The 14,315-nt window shown below is 42.5% G+C and overlaps 1 protein-coding gene across 3 annotated transcripts in view; it reads right to left on the bottom strand.

Annotated features, from left to right (window-relative positions):
- Nucleotides 1-14,315, bottom strand: part of AFAP1 (actin filament associated protein 1) — a 175,535-nt gene that overhangs the window by 48,981 nt on the left and 112,239 nt on the right. For 2 of the 3 annotated variants that reach the window (XM_063108080.1, XM_063108081.1), the window contains exons 7-8: nucleotides 4,525-4,620; nucleotides 2,146-2,227 (exon numbers count right to left, since the gene is read on the bottom strand). In XM_063108080.1, coding sequence (XP_062964150.1) covers nucleotides 2,146-2,227; nucleotides 4,525-4,620 — 178 coding nt within the window. The remainder of the gene's footprint in view (nucleotides 1-2,145; nucleotides 2,228-4,524; nucleotides 4,621-14,315) is intronic. The other variant, XM_063108082.1, reaches the window with a different exon arrangement.

Here is a 14,315-nt window from a genome sequence, read left to right as displayed (position 1 = left end):
TTGGGAGATGAAATAGTAAACAAGAAAACCGACCAACCAAACTAAGGTCTCCTGCGCCTCAACAGCTAAGCAGGAACATTGAGATTATATGTTATTTTGTTTCAGGGAAAAACTTAAAGATAGCTTTCCTGGTTTTGATTACACATAATGTGCCCTGTGGAAGACACAGATAATACTTTCCACGGAATAACTTCCATAGACAGAACTACAATTACACTCAGATATGACTGGGTTAGAAAAATCACATATGAAAAAAGCAGAGATTGTGACCTTTTAGAATGAAACTTGTAATGTCGTAACAGTCCAGATTATTTGGGCTCCAAGACTCTTAATGGCCTAGACTGCCATCTCATTTAAGGTGACTTCATTAAAAACAGGAAATGCTGTTTCACTCTAGCAATACAGGGCAGGTGGGCTCGGTGGTCAGAGTATTCACCTGAGCAGCTGAACTCACAGGTTCAATGAGCACATAGGCAGTTTGGCTTTGCATAAGGAAAACATCCACCACTATCTACAAATCACACCCCTTGCCTCAGTCCACACACTGCTAAGGAAATTAAAAGTCCAGCCACGGACTGGGAGAAGATGTGAGCAAGACACACCTGATAAAGGACTTATATTCAGAATATACAAAGAACTCTCAAAACTCAAGAACAAACTAACAAAAATATGGGCAAAAGATCTGAATAGACACGTCACTGAAGAAGATATACCGATGGCAAATAAACACATTAAAAAATGTTCGACATCATTAGTCATTAGGGAAATGCAAATTACAACCACAATTACATACCACTACACACCTATTAAGACAGCTAAAATAAAAAGAACAAAACAAAACCAGCAATGCCAAGGCTGGTGAGAACACATATGACTGAGCAATCCCACTCCTAGGTGTTTACCTACAAACGTCTGTGGATGTCTAGAACAGCTCTATAGACAACTGCCCCAAACTGGAAACAATGCCAGCGTTCTTCAGTTGGTGAACAGTGGTGCATCCACACACCAGGACGCTGCAGGAAAGCTACAAACCTCAGCAACAAGAAAGCTACAAACCTCCAGTGCATGCCACAGCATGGGGCAGTCTCAGGCACAGCAGGCTAAGGGAAAGAAGCCAGACCCAAAAGTCTACATCCTAAGTGACTCCACTCACGTGACGTTCTGGTAAAGAGCAAAAAACAGCCTCATGGCTGCCAGGGGCTGGGAGCAGAGGTGAGACAAAGGAGCACAAGGGAATATTCTGGAGTGAGAGAAGTGGTTCTCTATCTGGACTGTGGTGAGTGTCACTGGCCTGAGTTTGTCAAAACTCACATCATGCTAAGTGAAATAAGCCAGACACGAAAGGACAAATACAGTACAACTAATTCCACTTGAGACTGAAAGGAGAATGGGTGTTGCCAGGGGCTGGGGAGGTGGAGTGGGAAGTTGATGCTTAATGGGGACAGAGCTTCAGTCATGAAAGACGAAAAGAGTTCTGTAAATGAAGGATGGTGATGAGAGCACAGCGACGTGAATGTGCTTAATTCCACCACAATGCACACTTAAAAATGGTCACAACGGTATAAAACTGTGTGTATTTCACCACAATTAAAAATTTTTTAATAAAGGCGAAATAAAGACATTTTCAGAAAAGACTTCAGAAATCTGCACATCTGGCCTCCTCATGTTAAAGATGGGAAACTGAGGCTCATCGAGAGGGAATGGTGCTGAAGACCACGTGACTGAGTGACCACGTGACTGAACATGGCAGAGCTGGAATGGGGATGTGGTTTTCCTGTCTCATCCTTCCAGCTCATCCACTGGAAGTCAGGTGTCTAAGCAACGTGCCAACTGCTCCCCAATGCAAATCTGTCTCAATAAGTCATGCGAGGAAATCATCTGCTATGAGTCTTCAGTTCAAAATCTACTCAGGGCACAAATAAAAACAATAGGAAACAACCCAGGCCAGGGTTGGCAGGATAAAAAACACAGACCGTGGGACTGACAGTAACCAAAGGTGCTTTCCCCACATTCCCATCAGTGCAATATGTGATGATGATGTCTGAACAGTGAAATCACCCATGACATTTTTCATAATCAGACTTGGCTGTAATTAAAAAAATTTTTTTTCCTAGTTGATACATTTTTGGCACAAGCAGAACTCACCTTGCTCTTTTCCATTACACATAGTAATTCCATTTTCTACAACACCCTCTCCATCCGAGCTGGGTCTCTCTGAGGACAGCTTCTGGGAGGATACAAAGGATTCAGTTATTCATACAATGGTCACACAGGCCAAGCGATGTACAATGGATCAATCAGAAGTTATCTCAAAAGAGAAAGAAAATCTAGGCCAAATTCACAACAATACAGGGATAATTAGGGTTTAACTATAACAAAGACTGGCTGGTTAGGTTTCTACAAAAGCTTTGAAAATATCAAAAAAAAAAAAAGAAAAGAAAAGACTCACTGAGGTTACACATGTATTGTACCAACACGCCTATAAGTACCATGCCTATTTCATTCAAATCACTTTTACTTGCAAACGATTTGGAAAAATATTAGGATTACAGAAAATATTCTCCTCACCAAGCCATATTATCCTTGTAGAGATAAATGTTTCATTGTCCATTTAAATTCCCTCCCGTCATTCACCAATAACTGGGCAGGTGTCAAGTATCTGCTTATAACAAATACACTCAGAATGTCCACAGAGAGAAACAAGTTACTATCAAAACCCTCAAAGGGGCTGGGATACTTGTCATTATTTCAGTCCTAATATCTGGATTTAATGAGCATGAACTGGACTTCACATTAGCATGTGAATGGGATATAGCATTTATAGAGACCCCTTCCACTCCTACCAAGAACCTGTGGAGTCACAGTGGAGGGACTAGCCTCCAAAATGCCCCTCCTCAGATCCTCGGCATTGCACCCAGTGCCTCAGAGACTGGCCAGCCGGACACAGACGAATCATGTGGATGACTCCCACGCACAAAGGAACACACAGGTTCACCTCAGAATGCGAGGACCAGGCAATGTTGGCCAAGGATGGCGGACAGGTGTTTGCAATCCTGCAAGAGCTGCAGTGAAAGAATTTGCATTTAGTGGGAACCTATAATGTGACAGACCAAGAGCCCCAAGAGCTGGCACTGCCAAGCTCTCACACCAGGAGCCAGGAAGCATCTGTGGAACCCAGAGCAACAGGTCTAGCCAGGCACTAATGGTACAGCCTTAGAAACCAAAATAAGTAAAAGAGAATCCCGAATTCTGATGAGTATGTGAGAGAGGAACTTGGATGCACTGCGATGGGAAGCAAGATCAGACCAACTTTTTGGGAAAGCAATTTGATTAGCAACATGAATCAAAATCTTACAACAACAACAAAAAAAAGTTCTCTTTTGGTCTAGTAATTCAGCTTCCAGGAATCTATTCTCAGGTAATAGATAAAAAAGCAGCACAGTTTTATAATCATGGGAAAAAAAAAAAAAAATAGGGCTGTTTTGTCACGTTATCAGGATAAGGACTGTGATGGTTGATTTTGTGTGTCAGCTGGAGGATGTTCCAGATGAGATTACATTGACATCAGCAAACTCTGAGCAATCAGGCTACCCCCATAATAGGGGGGCCTCATCCAATCAGCTGAAGGCCAAACGGAACAAAAAGACTGGTCCCCTGAGCACGAAGGAGCCTCCACCAGCCGCCTGAAACTCCCCCGGTACTGTGGGCCCTCCCGGTCTCTACCTGCCGGCCACACTGCAGGATTGCACTTGCACAATCCCTAACTGCGTGAGCCGGTTCCTTACGATAAATCTCTTTTACATATGTACATGTCCCAGTGGTTCTATTTGTCTGGAGAACCCTGACTAATACAAGGATAAAAAAGAATTGTTTGTTCACTGGCAGGCGACTGAATGAGGAGGGCTCAGAAAGCTCCTAGGACATAAGCTACCAACAGATTTCATGGCAGGAAGCCAGGGGTCTCCAGGAAACAATATCAGTTACATATAGACAACTAAAATATAATCAGAGCTGGGCATGAGGCGTGACAGTGATGAGTTCACAGACAACAGACTGCCCTCCCCCAACCGCTGTGCTCTTATTCCACCTTCCAACAACCAAATGAGTACAAAGCAGAGGGACAGGGAGATGCACCCTGGTCTGTTGGAATAAACCTTAGGGAAGGTACATTCATGAAGTAGTGCCTTCTGCATTCCAGAAGCAGACAGACCTGCATTCAGACCTCAGCTCTGCCATTTAATAGCTACGTGACTTTGAACAAGGCCCTTCACACCTTTAAATCCATCTCTTCGTCTGTAGCGGGAAATAATAAAACCAGCCACACAGTCTGCAAAACGACTAACTCAAGCGGAGTTCAATGTTGGCACTTAAGACAGACGGGCAGCAGGGCTGCATTTGCTGCCTTTTTTCTTTTTTCAACTGGAAGTGCTGAAATTCTCAGAGAATGCTATTAAAACTTGGAGGTAGACCCAAGTCGAGGAATGTGAGGGCACTCAGCATTCCTAGAGAGATGCTCCACCTTACCTTCTCTAGTTCTGCCTTGTGCACTGGGGGGCTTGTCGGAGGAGGACACTCTGAATCTGCGGGTCCACTGCAGCCACCGTAGGCTTCCTTGATCACCTGTAACAAGTGCAGACATCTCTTGATCTCTTGAGTATGCCCAGAGGCAGTTGTACTTAAGTAAGGGGCGGAAGCCTGAGGCAGACAGAGGCGTATGTGTGGGATACGTGGGATCAGAGGCCCCTGGCTTTGCATTCCAAGATGCCACATGCTCATTTGTTCACTCACTCACTCACTCATTCAACAAATGTCTACCAAGTCCTGACATTAGCGCAGGTATTGGGGACACAGAACAGAACGATGCATTTGAGGTTTCTGCTCTCAGGGAGTTTAGTTCCATATCATTTAAATATTGCTATAAATAGTGTCACCCCAAAAAGGTAACATAAAATAGCATTCAGTGCCACAAAGAATAAAAGACAGTACTTTAACGAAAAGGTGGGTGGCTACTTCAGATCAAGAGATCTGGGGAGCCATCACTGGGATGATGTTTAAGCTGTGAGCTAAAGGGCCAGGAGGATCTGTGCATGCAGAACTGGGAGAGAAGAGTTCGAGGCAGAGGGAACAGCTGGTGCAAAGGCCCCATGGTGGATGTGAAGTGTCTGAAGAATGCCCTGTGGAGGAGAGGAGAGGGGAGAAAGAGGAAGGAGATGAGGCAGGAGAGGAGAGGAGGCCAGGCCCTGAAGCACCTTCAGGCCCAGTGAGGAAACCGAATTTTACAGAAGCATCATGAGGGACCCTGGGAGCATTTTGAGGAGAGGAGTGATGGGCTGCAAGGGCATGGGCTCAAAGCCATACTGCCCGGCCTTGAATACTGGTTTCAACCTTGGGCAAATTTATTGCCCCGTACCTTGGTTTCCCATCTGAAAAGCACAGATGCAACAGTACTGCCTTCTTAAGACTCAGTGCAATAAGACAATGTCTAAAACATAACGAGCATTCAATTATCATAAGATTGCAGATGGCACTGTAGTTGTTGTAGGAAGAAAGAATTACACAGGAGCAAAAGAAAAGTACAGGCCATCAGTGAGAGGCCACTGCTGCAGTGGCTGAGAGGATGGACAACGCAGCATGGATGGGAGGGGATGCAGCAAAGATGGAGTGGCAGGATACATGCAGGAGGTGCCTGGAGGAAGACCTGATGGGCCTTGCTGATGGATCAGACTCAGGGCAGGAGGGGAAGAGCCGACTCCAGCATGACTCCTGGATTTCTGTTCTTAGCAAATGGGTGATTCTGTTTATCCAAATAGAGAAGACGAGAGAAACAGGCTGGGTGGATGAGAAACCAGGTAGATAAGTTTGGAGCCAAAGGCAAATTTCCACTCAGAGCTAGAAATAAACGAGGGAGTCACTGGCAAAAAGATGGTGCTTATAGCCTTGGATTAGGTGAGTCTACCAGGGGAGAGAGTAAGATGGAAAAGAGCAGAGATCAAGAAGAAAGACCAGGAGCCTGTCAGCATTTAAGGATTGAGGCAGAGGAGAGAAGCAGTAAAAAAGACTGAGCTGGGATGGACAGGGAAGCAGGAAGAAAAGCAGAGTGTGTGGCCTCCACAGAGCAGGGAGAAGAGGGAGGGAGCCAGCCAAGGGAGGGAAGCAGGGCTTGGGGCTGGGGCTGGGGCATGCCTGGAAGGAGGAAAAAAGCAGATGAAGCATTTTGCCAAGTGTTCCTTCTGCCACTTGACCAGAAGGCAGAGTGTACACACTGTAAGGCTAGTGCATTCGTGGTGGGAGTTGAGAACTCTCCTGTCTGAACGATTCTACCTTCTCAGTGAATCACGAGTAAAAAACATCAGTTATGAGCTGTGTGGCCTTCGGGGAAAGGATTTAACCTCTCTCAGCCTTAGTTTCCTCACCAGCAAGGAAGGAATGTCAAGATTACCTGTCTTAAGGGATAAATACCACATGTATCACTCATATGTAGGAGCTAAGAGAGAAAAAAGGAAGGAAAGACCACAGTAGTATATTGGACTTGCAAAGGAAGAGAACACACCTTGGGCTACAAAGTGGAGTGGGGGGAAAGGGAGAAGGGGAGGGAGGGTGGGGATAATTGGGTGGGGGACACGGCGTACAAACACAATTTCTGGTAACGGGTATGCTTCCAGTTTGAATCTGGCCTTCACATCTTGGGCACGAGGGGTGACAATCAGCTTTGTATCTTATGAATATTCATAACCAATAAAAATTTTTTTAAAAAGTTTTAAAAAAAAGATTACCTGTCTTGCAGAACTATGGTTAAATTAAAAGAAAGTGAGGTCCTAGATGCAAGATGCCTGGGCCAGAGTCTGGCATACATAAATTCAAAATACAGCTGCCCTCATTACCAACACCATTACCATCAGTGTCCCTGTGACTCATGCTAAGAGCTCAGAAAATCACCCAGGGCTGGACTCACAGATGTGGGCACCACTGGCCTGTAAGTCATGACTGTGCACACGTGGCCCCCACCAGCCCTGCACAGTCACCACTTGTTTCTCCAACCATGACTGAGCTCACACGATGGCCACGTGTGGTTCCGGTCACTGCAAGTGGCAGTAAATAAGAGAAACACAGTTCTAGCCCTTCTGGAACCTATGATCCTGTCACTGAAAAGTTAGTAGGTAAATTTTTCAAAATGTCTTCTACTCTTTTTGGAACTAAGCTACAATTTGAGTCAAACCTTAGCTCTTTCTGGGCAAAAAAGAACTGCCAGAGTCCCAGGTATCTGTGTAGTAACTGTGCAATTTGATCTCAACAGACATGTCTAAATTCACTTGGCTTGCCCGGCATTGGGATTAGATCCAAGCCCTGATGGAGACCAGGATCGTGTTTCCAGCCATTGTACTGCTCAACTGTTTTACAAAATAATAACGGAGTGATGTCGACATTTGAGACTACAAAAGAAAATGAAAGAAGAAATCCGAAGACCTTGCTGCAATGTTGTTCTCTGTATTAATTTTGAAGTCGAAGGCATGACCAAAGGTGACACTCAGTTCAGCTATCAACACCTTCCAAGTCACCAAGAGGGGCAAAATGTTGGCTTCTCTCCTTGTTTCTCTCACTTTCATGCTAATTTCACTACTGTTTTTCCGGTATTCCCTCACCTGCCCCAATGTGATTATTAAGTATTCAAGTGACAAGGCAAATTTTTCTTGGATTTGAGGACAAGATTTTGTCTTTGTTGGAGGGAAGGAGTGTTAACCTTCTGAGCTTCTGTGTTGAACATACCAGGGCTCAAATCCCAGCTCTCCCACTTGCTACACGCATGAAGTTGAGCAATCCAGTCTTTGAGCCTCACTTTCCTCATCTGTAACACGCACAAAATAACTCCTCGGGGCCACTGTGAAAACTGAAGGATAAAATGGATGCTAATTAGCCAGCCCAGTAATTCTCCCATAACAGGCATCAAGTAAACATGAGCTCTCTTCCCACCATTACAGCCTTAAATAAATGAAAACGTGTTTCAATTATACAAACAAGACTGAACTTGGCAAGTTCTTCATTTTATACTAAAAGACTGTACCCCATAAAACATGACCTGCAAAAACCTATGATCTCTAGCAAAAGCTTTTATTCAAAAAACAGTTGTCTTCTTCCTTCTTTTTTTTTTTTTAATGGGGGGAGTGGATCTACAAAGCACTTTGGCAGTCTTGCTCCAGTTACTGCTACCATCCTCTTGGGTAGGGATGTATGTATGTGTGTGGTCAGTGTGAAGGGCGTCTTCTGGAGGAGGTGTTTTCTCATAGCTAACAGAACTCATCCTTCAAGATTCAGCCTACCTCTCACGTCTCCAGAAAGCTTGCTCTGGCCTTCCCCATGTGGTCTGTGTGGTGTGGCCACCCTTCACCCATGCCCATAGATGCCCACGCATTCCTGTCAAGACACGGTCACGTGGGTCTGTGTCTCTACTAAGCTGTGCTCATTTTGATGAGGGACTACACCTTGCTTATGCTGGTGGTCCCAATGCCTAGCACATAACAACAACTTAAAAAGTTTGATTAAAGGAGAAAAAAATGAGGGTAAGAGAAATAAATTGGACTTGATATTTTCTATGAGAAAAAATGTAGAAAACAGAAAGAAAGTAATGAGGCTGTCACTAAAATAAGTAGAGTCTCATGACAAAATTTCTCCAGTCCTCTGTACTGACTCTTGAAAACCTCAGGGGAAAGTGTTTAAGGAAAGGCATGTAGATAGAAGCCATCTGGCACATACACATTCAATCTAAGCCACCCTGTCCTACCCTACCATGCCCATCCTGGCTGACTTCCTCACAGTTTCTCCTGGTCATTGGACCATGCCCTTCACTCTCCCCTGTTCATAGCAGGTCCTGTTTTTCCAGAAGCCAAGTAAGGTTAACCTGGCCATCAAAACTAACTCAGGTAACCACCTTTTTTGAGAAGCCTTTTCTGATAAACCTGACCATACAATCTGAATGCTTAGAATACTACACATAGATGAATTATACAACTTTGATCTCCATTAATTTTCCTCCCAGCTAGAACTCAAATTCCTGGTGGGAAGCAAGTGTCTCCCACATGCTCAGAAAGAAGACAGGTGCAGAGGGGACCAGAACAGATGCAGACATCAACCTGGGCCAGGCTAGGGGTCACTCATGGCATCTAGCATAATGAGATTATTTGTCTTTCCCTAGACTAAACAATAATTACGTCCAAGGTACGGAAAAAGGCATTGTTGAAAAGATCAATGAGCAAAAGCCAGTCTTTATTTCCATCAATCTTTTTCAATCATTTGGAGAGATCAGGCTAGTTTTATAAAACTGTCTTTCTCCTCTGGATCTCTATTGGTTGCCAAATTGCGCCTACACAGTTAATTCAGAAGTAATAAATAAAAAGTTTATCACTCGAATTCTTTCAGTAGCTACAAATGAGGTTTTAATATCAATACATTTCTACTTAAAGAGCCATATTCTATGAGAGGTTCAGCATGTATTAAGAGAACTGGATCCAAATTCAGAATCACAAATCCTCTGAAAAACAAATTGTTACATGCTCTGTGGTATTTCTGTTTGCTTTGAGTTTGAGCCCTCATCTTCAGAAGCACAATCACTGCACATTTTTTAAGGAAACCTGACCACTCTGTTTCTGGGAATATTGGCTCCCGTCTTCTGTTTCACCCCTACACAATGGCTCATGTTTTCAGCATCTGTGTAGACACACACACACACTCTCTCTCCCCCTTTTCTCTCTCTCTCTCTCTCTCTCTCTCTCAGTAAATTTTGGCAAGAGCTGCCAGTAATGGAAGTTGCAGACAGAAAAGAAAAACAAATTTGGCAGCAGTTCTTAAAGACGTATGTGCAAAGTCATGCACTGGTTAAACACAGTCCTCCTGTTTTTCATACTTGACAAAGGGCACGTGTGACTTAATTAAAAGATTTTTCATTGTTACATTAAAGCCACATTTCAAAATATCAAAAGTTTGGATCATAAGTTTTGGACAATGTGGGATAATAGATTATATTAATAAAAGACTTGGCATTTGTTTTATAAAAAAATTCACATTAGAGAGTTGTTAGAGCTTCTATAGAAAGAATCCTAAGGGGTAATATGAATAATATCATCCAAATTTTAGCTGTTTATTATAGCCCTGAGAATACACATATCATTTTTTCATTCTACCTTTCTGATAATTCTGATAAGTATTATTTCCATTTGATAGATAAATAAGAAAGAGTTTGTTGACCCAAAATATCACAATGAGTTAAGACATTTCAGGATTATACTCCAGATTTCCAGACTTATCACTTATTTTTCTGTCTCTCTAACATATTACTTTTCAGGTGTAGTGGATTGAATTATGTCTCCTCAAAACTCCCTGAAGCTTGAATTGTGTCCCCCAAGTTTTATGTATTAGAAACTTAGCCCCCACTGGGACTGTTAAGAGGTGGGAAATCCTATCACGGTAATTGAAAGGTGGTGGTGCCTTGAAGAGGTGATTGGATTGAAGGACCATGCAGTAGTGAATGGATTAAAAATGGCAGTCAGGGACATAGTTCTGAGGACTTTAATAGAAGAGGAGAGTCTTTCTCTCTGGCTCTCTCTGTTTCCACCATCTTGCAATGTGAGACCCCTGAGTTGCTGTCACCATCACCAGATGGAATTTGGACTTCCCAGCCTCAGAAACTGTAAGCAATAAATTTCATTTTCTTTATAAATTACCCAGTCCCAAGTATTTTGTTATAAGCAACAAAAACAGACTAATACAGAAAATTGGTACCAGGAGTGGGGTGTTGCTTACAACAGATACCTGAAAATGTGGAAATGGCTTTGGAACTGGGTGTTGAGGAAAGGCTGGAGGAGTTTGGAGGACTCAGAAGAAGACAAAGAGAAAAGGGAAAGTTTAGAATATCTTAGAGACTGGTTACATAGTCTGGAGAGTAGAATGCTGATAGAAATATGTACTGTAAAGACCATTCTAAGGAGGTCTCATATAGAAATAAGGAGTTTATTGGAAACTGGGGCAAAGATCACCCTTGCTGTGAACTGGCAAGGAATTTGGCTGCATTCAGTCCATGCCCAATTTTTAGGTATTAGAAACTTAGCCCCCACCGGGACTGTTAAGAGGGTGGGAAATCCTATATATGGTAAATGAAAGGTGGAGCCTTGAAGAGTTGATTGGATTGAAAGACCATGTCATAGTGAATGGATTAAAATGTGGTCAGGGGTGTGGTTCTGAGGGCTTTAAATGAAGAGGAGTCTTTCTCTCTGGCTCTCTCTGCTCTCTCTGTTTCCACCATCTTGCAATGTGAGATCCTTGGGTCACTGTCACCATCACCAGATGGACTTTGGACTTCCCAGCCTCAGAAACTGTAAGCAATAAATTTCATTTTCTCTATAAATTACCCAGCTCCAAGTATTTTGTTATAAACAACAAAAACAGACTAATACACCGGGTAACTAGAGGTTGTTCCTTTTATGATAGTTGTTTAACTTTTAAAAAAAAAATCTGCATAAAGATGTGACCTTTATGAGGTGAAATAAAAAGCTATGATGACAGCATTGACTTATTTCATACAAAATTTTAAAAAAGAATTTATTAAATGGGCTTAACAGCACACTGGAAACAGAAAAGGACAGGGTCAGTGATGGAGTTTGGATGTGTTGTTCCCTCCAAAACTCATGTGGAAATTTGATCTCCAACGTGGCAGTGTTGGAAACTGATTGAATCATGGGGGCGGATCCCTCATGAATGGATTAATGCTCTCACTGGGGGAGGGGAGATTAATGAGTGAGTTCCCGCTCTATTAGTTACTGGGAGAGCTTGCTGTTTATAGGACCCTGGCACCTCCTCTCTCTCTCTGTCTCTCTCTTGCTTCCTGTCACCATGTGATCTGCTCGTACCCGTGGGCTGCCTGCCACTTTCCACCATGAGTAGAAGCAGCCTGAGGCCCATGCCAGATGCAGCTATCCCAGAATTGTAAGCCAAATAAAACTCTCTTCTTTATAAATTACCCAGTCTCAGGTAATTCTGTTACAGCAACACAAAACTGACTAAAACAATCAGTAAACCTGAAGACAGGTAAATTAAAAGTCTACCCAAGCTGAAACACAATGAGAAAGTGAAGAAAAACAGAACAGAGTATTCAAAACCAACAAGAAAATAACAAGTCACCTAACATATGTATGCACAAATAGAATTACAAAAGGAGAGGAGAGAAAAATGAAGCAGAAAAGAGATAATGGCAAAAAATTTCAAAAGTGATGAAAGGTATCAACCCACAGAACCAAGAAGCTCAACAAAGACCAAGAAAAATAAACACCAATAAAACCACATCTAGACACATCACAGTCAACTGCTGAAAACCGAAGATAAAAAGCAAATCTCAAAAAGAGCCAGGGAAAAAAATGACACATCACAGTCAGGGGCAACTGTGGCAAACAACATTAATTTCTCTTCCAAAGACATTCCCAGACAGCCAGAGCTGGAAGAATTTATTTCAAGATGCTCTGCTCTACAAGAAATGGTTTAAATTTTTTTTAAAAAGAATTTCTTTAGGGTGAAAGGAAATGAAATTGGATGGAGGCCCAAATCTTAAGGAAGGAATGAAGAGCCCCAGAAATGTCTGGGTGAATATGAAAGACCTTTCTAAAAACACGTGCATATACAGGCTTCAGGTTCTACGGTGAAAATGTATACAGTAAACTTGTGCTTGATTCTTCCTTGAGAATTCTGCAAAACCAGTATAATACTTTCACAGCATGTTAAAATCCCTTAGAAAACTCTTTTCAACAGTCTTACATATAAGATGCTATAAAAACCCTACAATGTGACCCCAGCATTCCCCACAAGGAACAGGCAAAGAAGCAGGAGTAGCAGGATAAAATGGCTGTTCAAAGTCAGCACCAGGACTCTCCTGCATCCCGGTTAAGAAAGGAATGCTGGGTCTTCAAATGTACAATCAATTTCCTTTAAACATTTTCTTCCATGTAAACTATTTAAGACAGTTGTCTTAGGGTGCTCATTAGCTTAGCCTGAAACAGGAAATATAGCAGATGATTTGCCATACTGTTTCTTCTTTCTGGCACTTTAATGTAGAGGGTTAGAAATCTTGATTCTCATTTCATTTTTAGAACAGGGTTTTTAGGTAAATGCATGTACGGGGCAACAGTCCTTGGTTAAGAGACAGCAGTCTACAGAGAGCGTGGCAACAGCCCACCTAATCAACTCTAATCACTGTTTAAGTATGGGACTGTATACTTTAATGATTTTAGAGCTAACAGGTGGTTGTCATACCGATCCTGTTAAGAGATTTTAAGAATTGCTGAAGGGAAAGATGTGAAAAAACGTTTGCGAAGGGCAAACTGTCTGTTGGTGGAAACTTTAGAGACAATTATACTTAGATTTTATCATAAGAATGTAACTTCTGCTTAAATCATCTAAGGAGAGGTTATATTTTAGATAAATGATTGCAGTTTGACCAACTTAGCTTTTCACAAATTGTACTTTGGAATATTATGTTGTTGATTTTACTGATGTTACTAGTTTCCATTGTTTAAGTTATCCATAGATAACTTTTGTCACACTGCCCATGTCTTTGTGTCCTTTTGAAATGACTGAATCAACTGATTTTTCTTGTGAAACTTCCTTGTCTTTACAGTAAAAAACAAAAGCGAACTTTGAATCGGGGCTGTACCCAGTTTCTCCTTCTAACAGAGGGGTTGCTGAGGTGCAGTCCCTTCAGGCTTCTCATGGCATTCATGGTGCTTTGAGTAACCCTTTTTTTCATCTCTTTTACACAGTGAGAAATGTAACACGTTAAGATGACATCTCCCAGCCTCCCCTGCAGCTCTGGCCAAAGGAGTGTGGAAAGAAGTGATGTAAATCCTGTTCTGGCCCCCCAAAACATCTTGCTGCCATCTGGATCTCCAAACTGTTTTCAGCAGGAGCATGTACGTTTATGAGATGTCGCAGCAGGAGTCCAGCAGCAGCAGCAGCTCAACCTCCATGTGCACTCACTGCATATTGGGTACTACTCCAAATGCCTCATATTTTAGCATTATTTCATCCTCACAACTCTAGAAAGCAGATACTTTCATTATCCCTATTTACAGATGAGAAAACGGAGGCACTGAGAAGTTATGTAGCTTATCCAAAACACACAGCTAGGAATGGCGGGGCCCAGACCACAGTCCGAAGATTCTGATCCCCTCTCTGCTCTAGGACATGATACTGGCTCTCACATCTTTTTCCTGGCTCTTCTATATTTATCACACTGAATTTCAGATACAATTATAAAAAATCAAATAAAAATGTACTCAAAA

Source organism: Cynocephalus volans, chromosome 9, assembly GCF_027409185.1.
Source record: "Cynocephalus volans isolate mCynVol1 chromosome 9, mCynVol1.pri, whole genome shotgun sequence".
NCBI lineage: Eukaryota > Metazoa > Chordata > Mammalia > Dermoptera > Cynocephalidae > Cynocephalus > Cynocephalus volans.
Note: the sequence above shows the minus strand (reverse complement) of the source record. Positions and strands in the feature narration are given on the sequence as shown.